The sequence below is a fragment of the Acinonyx jubatus genome, chromosome C2 (genome assembly GCF_027475565.1).
Source record: "Acinonyx jubatus isolate Ajub_Pintada_27869175 chromosome C2, VMU_Ajub_asm_v1.0, whole genome shotgun sequence".
Classification (NCBI taxonomy): domain Eukaryota; kingdom Metazoa; phylum Chordata; class Mammalia; order Carnivora; family Felidae; genus Acinonyx; species Acinonyx jubatus.
The window spans coordinates 130327841-130343407 of record NC_069384.1 but is presented as its reverse complement, the minus strand read 5'-3'; the positions used below and the strand labels follow the sequence as shown (position 1 = coordinate 130343407).

General features: G+C 39.9%; 1 protein-coding gene across 4 annotated transcripts in view; it reads left to right on the top strand.

The window, feature by feature from the left end:
• The window catches only part of LOC106971588 (collagen alpha-4(VI) chain-like), a 123546-nt gene that overhangs the window by 83921 nt on the left and 24058 nt on the right, over positions 1-15567 (top strand). For all 4 annotated transcript variants that reach the window (XM_053221467.1, XM_027061871.2, XM_027061870.2 and 1 more), the window contains exon 32: positions 96-589. In XM_053221467.1, the coding sequence (XP_053077442.1) occupies positions 96-589 (494 nt within the window). The remainder of the gene's footprint in view (positions 1-95; positions 590-15567) is intronic.

The following is a 15567-nucleotide window of genomic DNA, read 5'->3' as shown; positions in this document are numbered from 1 at the left end:
GTACGTAATAGATCTTCTTTTTCACTTGAATCTCAAACTTCCCCTGTTCAGAGGCATTACAGAAAATCTTAAATCTGTGTATCCATTGTGTCAAGGTGTTTCCAAATGCCCCGTGTTCCCTAGTGAAGTGGTCTTTGCCTTGGACATGTCAAATGACGTCTCCCACTTGGATTTTGAGAGAATGAGAAACATTCTATTATCCCTACTGATGAAGATGGATATAAGTGAAAGTAACTGCCCAACAGGTGCCCGAGTGGCTGTCGTTTCGTACAACTCCAAAACAGACTACCTGACTCGCTTCTCAGACTACAAGGGGAAGCCTGCACTCTTGCAGGCGGTCAGGAGAATCCCCTTGCAAGGGTCAACTGGCAGCAGGAGCCTTGGGGAAGCCATGAGGTTTGTGGCAAGACATGTATTCAAACGTGTGCGCTCTGGCCTTCTCATGAGGAAGGTGGCTGTGTTCTTCCAGGCGGGCTGGGCCCATGATACAGATACCATCAACACTGCCATTTTGGAACTCAATGCGCTGGATATCACCCCTGCGGTCATCACCTTCACAAGAGAGCACAACCTCCCAGATACCCTGTTGGTAAGTAGGGGAGCTGCTCGGGGGCAAGCGTTAGTACCTGCTTCTTACTCCTCCACCGAGGACCACGTGAGGAGTGAGAGTTTTTCAGAGGAAGGGATTCCCTAGAAATTGATGTGTATGCACGGGAAGGGGTGGTCCTCAGTGTGGACTCTGCTCCTAGCGTTACCACTAGTACCAATGGGCCATCTTTTAGTACTTATTCTGTGCCATGTGCCTCACAATATTAACTTATTTAATATCCCCAAAGCTCTATGAGGTGGGTATTCCTGTATGTCTCCATTTCAGAGATAAGAAAACTGAGGCTTAAAGAGGTTAAGTGTACCATCAATGGTCAAATAGCTAATATCTAGTTAGTAGCAGACTGGTATCTGTCTTCAGAGCCTATGCTTATCTACTATGCTAACTTGTATCATGAGGGTCTATAGAATGTAGTTTTCTCCCTCCCTTCCTCCCTTCCTCCCTTCCTCCCTCCCTCCCTCCCTTCCTTCCTTCCTTCCTTCCTTCCTTCCTTCCTTCCTTCCTTCCTTCCTTCCTTCCTCCCTCCCTCTCTCACCCTTCCTTCCTTTTTTCTTTTCTTTTCTTTTCCTTCCTTCCTTCCTTCCTTCCTTCCTTCCTTCCTTCCTTCCTTCCTTCTTTCTTTCTTTCTTTCTTTCTTTCTTTCTTTCTTTCTTTCTTTCTTTCTTTCTTTCTTTCTTTCTTTCTTTCTAAAATATATGCCCATATAGCAAAATGGGTAAAGTGCATTAATTTAAAATACACAGCTGGATGGATTTGTATAAATGTTTAAACCTTCGTGACCAAGACATGGTTCAAGATATTGAACACTTTCAGCATCCAATCAGTTTTCCCAAACCATACACTCCCCAGAGGCACTGCTCTTGCGTCTTCTATCACAGTCAAACAAGGAGTTGGGGTAGTTCCAAACCTTCATGTCATTTGAATCCTATAGCATGTAATCTTTTGTATCTGGCTTTTTCCACTCACCATAATATCTGTTCTCTTTGTTTATCTATGTTGTGTATATAGGTAACCTGTTCTTTGTTACTGCTGTTCTGAACTATTTTAAGTGTGTATATACACCACAATTTATTTACCTATTCTCCAGACTTGGATTTTCTAACTGAAGCCCACATAACACATTTCATGGAATATAAGGGATGATCTATCAAAATAAAGAGTGATTCTCTATTAAGAGACACCAGGATGCTTTTGAATGTCATACTGAACCATGTGACATTGCCAATATTCAACTGTGTTGGACCAACAAAATTGGAATTATCATATGGTTCAACCTACTAGCTAATTAATTTGGCTGTGCTAGCCCATTTAATTTTCTCTTAAGCAGAAATGGGAGGTGAGGGATATTATTATTGCAGCTGTGAATATGCTCCTAAGAATCACTAGGTAAAATTGTGACCGCTTGCAGGCTATTGGACTGCATACCTTGGGTTTTGAGAAACAAAGTGAAAATGCAGAAGCTAAGTTCCTTGTTTGCTGTTACATCCCTCTTGCCCACCAGGATGTGTGGACAGGGATGGGTTGGCGAGGCAGGGTGTAAACAAATAACAGGTAAAATCAGAGAGCTTTTATCAATAATGAGGGGCGTTTGGAAAAGTCTCTTCATCTCTCTGGGTCTCATTTTGCTTAGCTCTAAAATGGAGAGAGGGTCACAAATGAATGTGATCTAGCTCTCTTACAGGTATAATGATCTATTTTCCAAAAAGCATTTCCCTAACATTTGGAGAGTGATCCTTGGGGTACAGTTATGTCCCCCAAATGCCCATCACTGCTTTTCTCTGACAGAGGATCCTGGGCAGACAGTGTTGGGATCTGATGTAGAGATGATTTTGGTTAGGATGTTCTTGCCCTCTTCGTTGCTTTGGGTTCCAGGTAAAAGAATGTAATTGTATGTGAAAAGAATTTGCCAGCTTCAATATACTCGAACCTCAGCTCTGTCGTTTCTGTCTGCTCTCCTTTCTATTTCTTGGACATATTCTTGCCCCAGGATGCTGGAAACCAATTCTGTTTCTTACGTGTAGCAATGTAGAAATGTTACATGGTGTTAAATGGCGCTTGCCAGCTCAAATATAATGGATGACCTCATTTCTGGTGACACTAGTAAGGGGAGAAATTGTAAAAATAAAAATCCCCTTCTCAGGACCTGTCAGAAAATTCTCATTTCTTCATAACTGGGCATATTGTAGCCCTTACCCTCCCCCCTACTCTGTGTGTTATGCTTCAGGGGATCCTATTAAGAGAGTAGGAATATCCTATCATTTGTCTTTACAATTACCTGCCAGAGGAATCTCTGACTATCTGTGGGGTTTGTTTTTGTTTTGTTTTTTTGTCTTTCACCTCTATGTTATTTTATTTCACAGAACAATGCTCACATGCTTCTTCTGGAAAAATGATGGTTGTTCAATTTGAAACAATTATATAAACAGATGCCCTAATTTCTTGTTCCATTTAAACATGCTCAAGGCTGTAGGACATATTGAAAAGACTTTTTAAAGCCATCCACTGGGTCATCTTAGCTCTAAATAAAAGTTTTTAGGGGCACCTGCATGGCTCAGTTGGTTAAGCATCTGACTTCAGCTCAGGTCATGATCTCACAGTCCATGAGTTTGAGCTCCGTGTCGGGCTCTGTGCTGACAGCTCAGAGCCTGGAGCCTGCTTCGGATTCTGTGTCTCCCTCTCTCTCCGCCCCTCCCCCATTTGTTCTCTCTCTCTCTCTCTCTCTCTCAAAAATAAACACAAAAAAATTTAAAAAGTTTTTTAAATCCAACTTCCATTTCTACCACTGTAATGGAAATGATGGGCAAATGGCTACATTCCTAGCCCCCCCACCCCCCCGCATTTAGATGTAGCTATTTGTGTCCTCTACAATGGACTTAAATACAATATCGCAAATGACAAAAATATATTTAATATAAAAACAGAAAAAGGCTTTAAGAAAAAGACACAAAAATTAAGTTTAAAAAGTTATTCTCTGAAATAGATACATAAAATAGATAAATTACTAGGTAACCTATCAAGAAAACAAAACAGCTTCCAGTCCAAGATGGCAGTGCAGAAAGATTCTGAACACAACTTCTCTATGAACACACAAATCCACTTACAGAGCAATTCCTCTTGAAGAACTGAGGGCTGACCGAAAGAGACTGCACACCGAAAGAGACTCTGCACACCGAAAGAGACACTACAGAGGGAAAGGCGAGAGAGATGCTGACACAGCAATGAAGGGAACTTCACCTTTGATGTTGAACTGCAGTGGGGAAGGTTATTCGGAGGGAACCCTGGACAGACTTGTCTGCCCTGGGGCACAGAAAAAAAAGCCACAGTCTAAAAGGACACCTAGAATATAAAGAAACCATGGGGCGCCTGGGTGGCTCAGTCGGTTAAGCGTCTGACTTCGGCTCAGGCCATGATCTCACAGTCCATGAGTTTGAGCCCCATGTCAGGCTCTGTGCTGACAGCTTACAGTCTGGAGCCTGCTTTGGATTCTGTGTCTCCCTCTCTTTCTGCTCGTCACTCCCTTTGCTCGCGCTCTCTGTCTCTCTCAAAAATAAACAAACATCAAAAGTTTTGTAGCCTTGGACTATTTGTGCCTGATCCCATTTTTTTCTTGGTCTTATTTTTTAAATTTATGTAAATTCAAGTTAGTTAACATATAATGTAGTATTGGTTTCAGGAGTAGAATGTAGTGATCCATCACTTACATATACCACACAGTGCGCGTTCCAACAAGTGTCCTCCCTAATGCCCATCACCCATCTAGCCCCTCTCCTCCCCTCCAGTAACCCTCAGTTTGTTTTCTGTGTTTAAGAGTCTCTTATGGTTTCTTCACTTTCTGTTTTCATTTTATTCTATGTTTGTTGTTATTTTATATTTATATAAAATATTTTTATATATTTTATATACATATTTATTTTATATATTTTATAACAAATATAATTTCATATATTATATATAAATATTTATATAATATTTATATTTATTGTTATTTTATATTTTATTTTTATTATTTATTTTTATTTTAATGTTGATTTAATTTTGAGAGAGAGACCACGCAAGCAGGGGAGGGGCAGAGAGAGAGGGAAACAGAATCCCAAGCAGGATCCATGCTCAACGTGGAGCCTGACACGGGTCTCAATCTCACAAACTGTGAGATCACAACCTGAGCCAAAATCAAGAGCTGGACTCTCAACTGACTGAGCCACCTAGGCGCCCCTATCTTATCTTATTTTTCCTTCCGTTCTCCTATGTTCATCTGTTTTGTTTCTTAAATTCCACATATGGGTGAGATCACATGATATTTGTCTTTCTCTGACTGACTTATTTCGCTTAGCATAATACCCTCTAGTTTGATCCATGTTGTTGCAAATGGCAAGATTTTATTCTTTTTGATCGCCAAGGAATTGTATATATGTATATACCACTTCTTTATCCATTTGTCTGTTGATGGACATTTGGGCTCTTTCCATAATATTGTTGATAGTGCTGCTATAAACACTGGGGTGCATGGGCCCCTTCGAATCAGCATCTGTATATCCTTTGGATAAATAAACTAGAAGTGTAATTTCTGGGTCATAGGGTAGTTCTGTTTTTAATCTTTTGACCTCCGTATGGTTTTCCACAGTGGCTGCACCAGTTTACATTCCCACCAGCAGTGCAAAAGTGCTCCCCCTTCACTGCATACTTGCCAACATCTGTTATTTCTTGGGTTGTTGATTTTAGCTATTCTGACAGGGGTGAGGTGGTATATCATTGTGGTTTTTATTTGTATCTCACTGATGATGAGTGATGTTGAGCATCTTTTCATGTCTCTGTTAGCCATATGGATGTCTTCTTTGGAAAAGTGTTACTTCATGACTTCTGCCCATTTCTTTACCAGATTATTTGTTTTGTGGGTGTTGAGTTTGATAAATTATTTATAGATACTAACCCTTTATCTGATATGTCATTTGCAAATATCTTCCCCCATTCCATCAGTTGCCTTTTAGTTTTGTTGATTGTTTCCTTCACTGTGTAGAAGTTTTTTATCTTGATGAAGTCCCAATAGTTCATTTTTGCTATGTTCTCCTTGCCTCTGGAGACATGTCTGGTAAGAAGTTGCTGCGGCCAATGTCAAAGAGATTGTTGCCTGTTCTCCCCTCTAGGATTTTGATGGTTTCCTGTCTCACATTTAGGTCTTTCATCCATTTTGAGTTTAGTTTGTGTATGGTGTAAGAGAGTGGTCCAGGTCCATTCTTCTGCATGTCGCTGTCCAGTTTTCCTAACACCATTTGCTGAAGAGACAGTCTTTTTTCCATTGGATATTCTTTCCTGCTTTGTTGAACATTAGCTGACCATATGTTTGTGGGTCCATTTCTGGGTTCTCTATTCTGTTGCATTGATCTATGCATCTGTTTTTGTGCCAGTACCATACTGTCTTGATGATTACAGCCTTGTAATACAGCTTGAGGTCCAGAAATGTGATGCCTCCAGCTTTGGTTTTCTTTTTCAACATTACTTTGGTTATTTGAGGCCTTTTCTGGTTCCACACACATTTTAGGATTGATTGTTCTAGCTCTGTGAAGAATGGTGATGTTATTGTGATAGGGATTGCATTGAATGTGTAGATTTCTTTGGGTAGTATAGACATTTTAACAATGTTTGTTCTTCCAATCCCTGACCATGGAATATTTTTTCATTTCTTTGTGTCTTCTTCAATTTCTGTCACAAAATTTCTATAGCTTTCAGCATACAAATCTTTTACCTTTTTGGTTAGGTTTATTTATAGTTACCTTACAGTTTTTGGTGCAATTATAAATGGGATTGATTCCTCGATTTTGCTTTCTGTTGCTTCATTATTGGTGTATAGAAAGGCAAATGATTTCTGTACATTGACTTTATATCCTCCAACTTTCTGGATTCATGTAGGAGTTCTAGCAGTTTTTTGATGGAGTCTTTTGGGTATCCCACACAAAGTATCATGTCATCTGTGAAGAATGAAAGTTTCACTTCTTCCTTGTATGCCTTTTATTTCTTTTCATTGTCTGATTGCTGAGGCTAGGACTTCCAGTACTATGTTGAACAGTGGTGAGAGTGGACATCCCTGTCGTGTTCCTGACTTTAGGGAGAAAGCTGTCAGTTTTTCCTCCATTGAAGATGATAGTAGTTGTGGGTCGTCTGTATATGGCCTTTATGATCCTGAGGTATGTTCCTTCTATCTCTACTTTCCTGAGGGTTTTTATCTAGAAAGGATGCTGTATTTTGTCAAATGTTTTTTTCTGCATCTATTGAGAGGATCATGTGGTTCTTATTCTTTTTTAAATTAATGTGGTGTGTCACATTCATAGATTTGCAGATATTGAGCCACCCCCTGCATCCCAGGAATAAATCCCACTTGACTGTGGTTAATAACTCTTAAAATATTGTTGCATTAGATTGGCTAGTAATGTATTGAGAATTTTTGCATCCACGTTCATTGGGATATTGATCTGTAATTCTTATTTTAGTGGGTCTTTGGTTTTGGAATCAAGGTAATGCAGGCCTCATATAATTGTTTGGAAAATTTCCTTCCATTTCTATTTTATGGAACAGCTTCAAAAGATTAGGTATTGGCTCTTCTTTAAATCTTTGCTAGAATTCCCCTGGGAAGACATGCAGCCCTGGACTCTTGTTCGGAGATTTTTGTTTACTGAATCGATATCTTTACTGGTTAGAGGTCTGTTCAAATTTTCTATTTCTTCTTGTTTCAGTTTTGGTAGTTTATATGTTTCCAGGAATTTATCCATTTCTTCCAGAGTGCCCAATCATTGGCATATAATTGCCCATAATATTCTCTTTTTATTGTTTGTATTTCTCCAGTGCTGTTTGTCATCTCTCCTCCTTCATTTGTTATTTATTTGGGTCCTTTCCTCTTTATTTTTGATCAATCTGGCTAGGGGTTTATCAATTTTGTTAATTCTTTCAAGGAACCAGCTGCTAGTTTCATTGATATGTTCTACTCTTTTTTTATTTTTTTGATTTCAGTATTGTTGATTTCCCATCTTCTGCTGGTTTGGGGCTTTATTTACTGTTCTTTTTCCAGCTCTTTTAAGTGTAAGTTTAGGTTGTGCATTTGAGACCTTTCTTCCTTTTTAGGAAGGCTTGGATTGCTATATACTTCCCTCTTATGACCACCTTTGTTGCATCCCAAAGGTTTGGGATTGTCTTGTTTTCATTTTCATTGGATTCCATGTACTGTGTAATTTCCTCTTTAATTTCTTGGTTAATCCATCCATTCTTTAGTAGTATATTCTTCAACCTCCATGTATTTGAGGGCTTTGCAATGTTTTCCTTGTTGTTGATTTCAAGTTCCCTAGTGTTGTGATCTGAAAACATGCATGGTATGATCTCGATCTTTAGTGCTTGTTGAGGCTGATTTGTGACTCAGTATGTGATCTATTCCAGAGAATGTTCCACCTGCACTCGAGGAGAATGTGTATTCTGCTGCTTTAGAATGAAATGTTCTGAATGTATCTGTTAAGTCCCATCTGGTCCAGTGTGTCATTCAAAGCCATTGTTTCCTTGTTGATTTGCTGCTTAGATGATCTGTCCATTGTTGTAAATTGGGTGTTAAAGTCCCCTAACATTATGGTATTATTATTAGTGATGAGTTTATGTTTGTGATTAACTGATTTATATATTTGGGTGTTTCAAGTTGGGGCATAAATATTTGTACTTGTTAGATCTCCTTGGTGGATAGATTCCTCCATTATGATATGAGGCCTTTCTTCATATCTTGTTACAGTCTTTGTTTTAAAATCTAGTTTGTCTGATATGATTATGGCTACTCTGTCTTTCTTTTGACGTCCATGAGCAGCATAGATGATCCTCCATCCCCTCACGTTCAATCTGCAGACATCTTTAGGTCTAAAATGAGTCTCTTGTAGGCAGCATATAGGTGGGTCTTGTTTTCTTATCCATCCTGATACGCTATGTCTTTTGATTGGAGTATTTAGTTCATTTACATTCAGTGTGATTATTTTTTTTTTTATTTTTTTTTTCAACGTTTATTTATTTTTGGGACAGAGAGAGACAGAGCATGAACGGGGGAGGGGCAGAAAGAGAGGGAGACACAGAATCGGAAACAGGCTCCAGGCTCTGAGCCATCAGCCCAGAGCCCGATGCGGGGCTCGAACTCACGGACCGCGAGATCGTGACCTGGCTGAAGTCGGACGCTTAACCGACTGCGCCACCCAGGCGCCCCATTCAGTGTGATTATTGAAAGATATGAATTTATTGCCATTGTGTTGCCTGTAGAGTTGGTATTTCTGGTGATGTTCTCTGATCCTTTCCAGTCCTTGTTGCTTTTGGTCTTGTTTTGTTTGGTTTTGTTTTGTTTTTTCTCCACTCAATGAGTCCTCCTTAAAATTTTTTGCAGGACTGGTTTAGTGGTCACGAACTCCTTCAGTGTTTGTTTGCCTGGGAAACTCTTTATCTCTCCTATTTTGAATGACAGCCTTGCTGGATAAAGAATTCTTGGCTGCATATTTTTCCCATTCAGCATGTTGAATATATCCTGCCACTCCTTTCTGGCCTGTCAAGTTCCTGTGGATAGATCTGCTGCCAACCTGATCTGTATTCCCTTGTAGGTTAAGGACTTCTTTCCTTTGCTGCTTTCAAGCTTTTTTCCTTGTTTATGTGTTTTGTAATCTATGATATGCCTTGGTGATGGTCAGTTTTTGTTGAATTTATGGGAGTTCTCTGTGCTTCTTGGATCTTGATGTCTGTGTCCATCCCCAGATTAGAGAAGTTTCCTGCTATAATTTGCTCACATAAACCTTCTGCCCCCTTTTCTCTCTCTTCATCTTCTGGGACTCCTATGATTCAGATGTTATTCCTTTTCAATGAGTCACTGAGTTCTCTGAGTCTTTTTTTTTTCCCCTTTCTTTCCCTCTTTTTTTCCTGCTTCATTATTCTCCATAATTTTATCTTTTTTTTTTTGATGTTTATGTATTTTTGCGAAAGAGTGAGCACAAGTGGGAGTGGAGCAGAGAGAGACAGGGAGAGAGAATCCTAAACAGGCTCCATACTGACAGCAGAGAGCCTGATGTGGGGCTCAAACTCACAAACGTTGAGATCATGACCTGAGCTGAAATCCGGATGCTTAACCAACTGAGTCACCCAGGTGCCCCCGTAATTTTTCTTCTATATTGCTGATTCACTGCTCTGCTTCATCCTTCCATGCTGTCACAGCATCCATTCAAGATTGCATCTCAGTTATAGCACTTTAATTTCAGCCTGACTAGAATTTATTTCTTTTATCTCCACAGAAAGGGATTCTCTGATGTCTTCTATGCTTATTTGAACCCAAGCTAGTATTCTTATAATTGTGGTTTTAAATTCCAGTTCAGACATCTTACCTATTTTGTATTGATTAAATCCCTGGCTGTCATTTTTTCCTGTTCTTTTTTGGGGGGTGGATTTCTCCATCTTGTCATTTTGGGAGGATGAAAAAAAATTAATAAAATTAAATGTAAAATTAAAATTAAAAAATTAAAAACAAAAAAACCCCACAATCAGATAAAGGAAGCTAGATTCAAGGTGTGTTTTGGTCTACGTTTTGAGAGAAGCTTGATAGAAAAGACAAAAGGAAAAAAAAGCTAAAAAATGAAAAAAAAAGATTTTTTAAAAATAATAAAATAGAATAAAAAATGTGCTGTTTCCAAGAAAGAAAAAGAAACAAAATAAAGAGAAAAAACAACATAAGCAGAAAAAGAAGCAAGGAAAATGAACAAACAAACAAGCAAACAAAATGAAATCCAATTGAAGCTATATCAAGTTTCCCTTAGAACTGGAACTTTGCAGAGTGGAAGGGATTGTGCTGGTCTTCTTGGGGAGGGTCCTGCTGCTCTAATTCTCAGGCTGACCTGCCCTAGTGGAGATATGCCTGGAGGGTACAGGTTGGCAGGGCTTGTTGTAAATGTGTCTGTTCACCACTTGATGGCACTGCTTAGCTCACTGGGGTTATCGGTGAGAGCATGCTAGAGGTGAAAATGGCTTCACCCTACTCTCTAATCTCCAGTGCAGGAATTTTGCACCCTCACGGATGCATGATCAGTCACTCCTCCTTTGTCTCAGGCTGACCTCAACTCTCTGCCTTTACCCCATCTTTTTCCAAGCTGTCTGCCTGCCAGGTGGTGCCTCCATCCAGAGTTTTGTCTCACACAGGGCTATGTTTCAAAACTCCACGCTTTAGCGACTCCTGTGGCTTGGACCTGTGCTGGTCCTCAGGGAGGGTCTTGTTGAGTAATGGCCAGGTACCACCTTGTCCCGGAAAATGCTCGTGTAATCACTCAGTGGCAGAGGCTCAGAGTTTATGGTAAATCACAACACATAGCTGGCACCAGTGTTTGCTGCACTCTGGTGTCTTTGTTCCAATATGAGTAAATGTGGCAGCTCTCTGGGGTCTGCCAGGACTTTTACCCATGGCGTGGCCATATTGTCTCTACCAAATACACTCCAGCCAAAGGAACTGCTCCTCTGTGGGGCATATGGGCCCCTCAGACTAAACCGTCTGCTCCTAGGGATTTACCCTGCATTTCTGCTGGAGCACCACCAGGCATTGAGCTGCAAACCTTCAGACTCTGTGCTCCACTGTTTATAGAAAATTGGCAGTATTGAAACCCTCTCCTTTTTACCCATCAGTGGCTTTGGGGAACAGTTTTCTTGTCCAGTCCTCTGTATTTTCACTCTTTCTCTCTTGCTTTCTCTCCAGCTACTTTCAGGGGGAGTGCTTTTCTTGTAGGATCCAATGCACTGCATTCTATCCCCCTTTCTCTTTCTTTCTCTGTCCTCTCTCCATGAAAATTGCTCCCTACCTTCCACGGCGCCATGGCTTTTCTCTCCCCCAATTCACCTCTCCACACTGCATACCTGCCAAGATCTATTGCTCAAATTATGCATATTGGTGTGTTAATCCTCAGACCAATTTTCTAGGTGTTCAAAATAGTTTGATGCTGATCTAGCTGTGTTTCAGGGACAAGACAAGCTCAGGTCCCCATACCTTTCTTTTTCCCTGATCCCATTTGTTAAGAGCTGTCCAGTTGCCCGTATCTCAAAATATTTGCCCTATTTTTAAAGTTAAAAAGCAGAGGATTGCAGGGAAAATGCAATTTCAGTGCCAGGTTTCAAATTTCATGTTTCTTTATGAAAAGTCTAGTACACGTTCCTTTGAAACATTACCTAGGATAATAGCTCACATTTATTGACTCAGGCGCTGTGCTAAGTCACTTATATCTTTTAGTGCTTAAACAACTCAGTGAGATAACTATTATCATTGCCTATTTTTCAGATGATGAGACTGACAAACCGAGAAGTTAAATAACTTGCTCAAGGTGTAGAATTCCCAACAGCAATAAGATTTTGAGTTCAAAAGTGAAAAATAGGAAGAGAGTTTAGAAGTTCTGAGTTCTTCCATGTATTAATTTATTTTATCTTTACAACAACACTATGAGATAAATCTATGAACTGGTTCTATTTTTATTTCTATGTATTGCTCTTAAAAAAAAATCCAAATCCAAAGAATGGAATGCTGGCTATCGTGGAGACAAAAGAAATCAGCTTTAGAAGATGAAAACATTAAGAGGAGGACCAAAAAATTTTGGGGGTCACTTTAAATTTTTGTTTAATTTCAGGACTCAGAAAAGTTAGAGGAGGACATTCTTTTTATTTTATTTTATTTTATTTTTAATTTTTTAAAATGTACATCCAAATTAGCATATAGTGAAACAATGATTTCAGGAGTAGATTCCCTAATGCCTCTTACCCATTTAGCCCATCCCTCCTCCCACAACCCTTCCAGCAACCCTCAGTTTGTTCTCCATATTTATGAGTCTCTTCTGTTTTGTCCCCCTCCCTGTTTTTATATTATTTTTGTTTCCCTTCCCTTATGTTCATCTGTTTTCTCTCATAAAGTCCTCATATGAGTGAAGTCATATGATTTTTGTCTTTCTCTGACTGACTCATTTCGCTTAGCATAATACCCTCCAGTTCCATCCATGTAGTTGCAAATGGCAAGATTTCATTCTTTTTGATTGCCGAGTAATACTCCATTGTATATATATACCACTTCTTCTTTATCCATTCATCTATCGATGGACATTTGGGCTCTTTCCATACTTCGGCTATTGTTGATAGTGCTGTTACAAACATGGGGGTGCACGTGTCCATTTGAAACAGCACACCTATATCCCTTGGATAAATGCCTAGTAGTGCAATTGCTGGGTCGTGGGGTAGTTCTAGTTTTAGTTTTTTGAGGAACCTCCATACTGTTTTCCAGAGTGGCTGCACCAGCTTGCATTACCATCAACAATGAAGAAGAGGTCCTCTTTCTCTGCATCCTCACTGACATCTGTTGTTGCTTGAGTTGTTAATGTTAGCCATTCTGACAGGTGTAAGGTGATATCTTATTGTGGTTTTGATTTGTATTTCCCTGATGATGAGTGATGTGGAGCATTTTTTCATGTGTCATTTGGCCATCTGGATGTCTTCCTTGGAGTTCTTTATAGATTTTGGATACTAACCCTTTATCTGATATGTCATTTGCAAATATCTTCTCCCATTCTGTCGGTTGCCTTTTAGTTTTGCTGATTGTTTCGTTCGCTGTGCAGAAGCTTTTTATTTGGATGAGGTCCCAGTAGTTCATTTTTGCTTTTGTTTCCCTTGCCTGCAGAGACGTGTTGAGTAAGAAGTTGCTGCAGTCAAGATCAAAGAGATTTTTGCCTGCTTTCTCCTCTAGGATTTTGACGGCTTCCTGTCTTACATTTAGGTCTTTTATCCATTTTGAGTTTATTTTTGTGTATGGTGTAAGAAAGTGGTCCAGGTTAATTCTTCTGCATGTCGCTGTCCAGTTTTCCTAGCACCACTTGCTGAAGAGACTGTCTTTATTCCATTGGATAGTCTTTCCTCCTTTGTCAAAGATTAGTTGCCCATATGTTTTTGGATCCATTTCTGGGTTTTGTATTCTGTTTCATTGATCTGAGTATCTGTTTTTGTGCCAGAGGAGGACATTCTTTTTTGAAGAAAGTGTTGGGTTGTTCAAAGAGGCTCTTGCAGAGGTCATGGATGACCTGCTGCTGAGGCCATGTGGGTTGTTATTTTCCATTAGATTGTTACTCCCATACAGCCAGGATCAGCAACCAAGGGAAGAAATTAGGCAATTAGGCTTCACACTATGTTTTTGTTCCTTATGTTATCTAGACATGTTTTCTTGGCACTGGAGCCTCACTTATTCACCTGTAAAATGGGAATAAACTCACAGATTTGTTCTAAGAGTTCTAGGAGATAGTGTCTACAGGCACAAAAACTGACACTTTATATACTCAGTGTATAGCTGTAATTATTACCATCTCTTCAAGGACCTTAAGAGTGCCTCTATGCCCAGTAGCTACTTATTAAATTAGACAGCTTCCATTAAGTAAGCACCTATGACATTCCAACCACGTGCTATGTGGTTTTCATGCCTTGTCACCTTCACCCCTCACTGCTCAGAATGTGGCCCCGGGACTGGCAGCATGAGCATTACCCAGGTCCATGAGAAATGCCAAATCTCAGACTCTACCCGATCTAATTAATCAGGTTCTGCATTTTTTTTTTATATATGAAATTTATTGTCAAATTGGTTTCCATACAACACCCGGTGCTCATCCCAAAAGGTGCCCTCCTCAATACCCATCACCCACCCTCCCCTCCCTCCCACCCCCCATCAACCCTCAGTTTGTTCTCAGTTTTTAACAGTCTCTTATGCTTTGGCTCTCTCCTACTCTAACCTCTTTTTTTTTTTTCCTTCCCCTCTCCCATGAGTTTCTGTTAAGTTTCTCAGGATCCACATAAGAGTGAAACCATATGGTATCTGTCTTTCTCTGTATGGCTTATTTCACTTAGCATCACACTCTCCAGTTCCATCCACGTTGCTACAAAAGGCCATATTTTATTCTTTCTCATTGCCACGTAGTATTCCATTGTGTATATAAACCACAATTTCTTTATCCATTCATCAGTTGATGGACATTTAGGCTCTTTCCATAATTTGGCTATTGTTGAGAGTGCTGCTATAAACATTGGGGTACAAGTGCCCCTATGCATCAGTACTTCTGTATCCCTTGGATAAATTCCTAGCTGTGCTATTGCTGGGTCATAGGGTAGGTCTATTTTTAATTTTCTGAGGAACCTCCACACTGCTTTCCAGAGCGGCTGCACCAATTTGCATTCCCACCAACAGTGCAAGAGGGTTCCCGTTTCTCCACATCCTCACCAGCATCTATAGTCTCCTGATTTGTTCATTTTGGCCACTCTGACTGGCGTGAGGTGATATCTGAGTGTGGTTTTGATTTGTATTTCCCTGATAAGGAGCGACGTTGAACATCTTTTCATGTGCCCGTTGGCCATCCGGATGTCTTCTTTAGAGAAGTGTCTATTCATGTTTTCTGCCCATTTCTTCACTGGGTTATTTGTTTTTCGGGTGTGGAGTTTGGTGAGCTCTTTATAGATTTTGGATACTAGCCCTTTGTCCGATATGTCATTTGCAAATATCTTTTCCCATTCCGTTGGTTGCCTTTTAGTTTTGTTGATTGTTTCCTTTGCTGTGCAGAAGCTTTTTATCTTCATAAGGTCCCAGTAATTCACTTTTGCTTTTAATTCCCTTGCCTTTGGGGATGTGTCGAGTAAGAGATTGCTACGGCTGAGGTCAGAGAGGTCTTTTCCTGCTTTCTCCTCTAAGGTTTTGATGGTTTCCTGTCTCACATTCAGGTCCTTTATCCATTTTGAGTTTATTTTTGTGAATGGTGTGAGGAAAGTGGTCTAGTTTCAACCTTCTTCATGTTGCTGTCCAGTTCTCCCAGCACCATTTGTTAAAGAGACTGTCTTTTTTCCATTGGATGTTCTTTCCTGCTTTCTCAAAGATGAGTTGGCCATACGTTTGTGGGTCTAGTTCTGGGGTTTCTATTCTA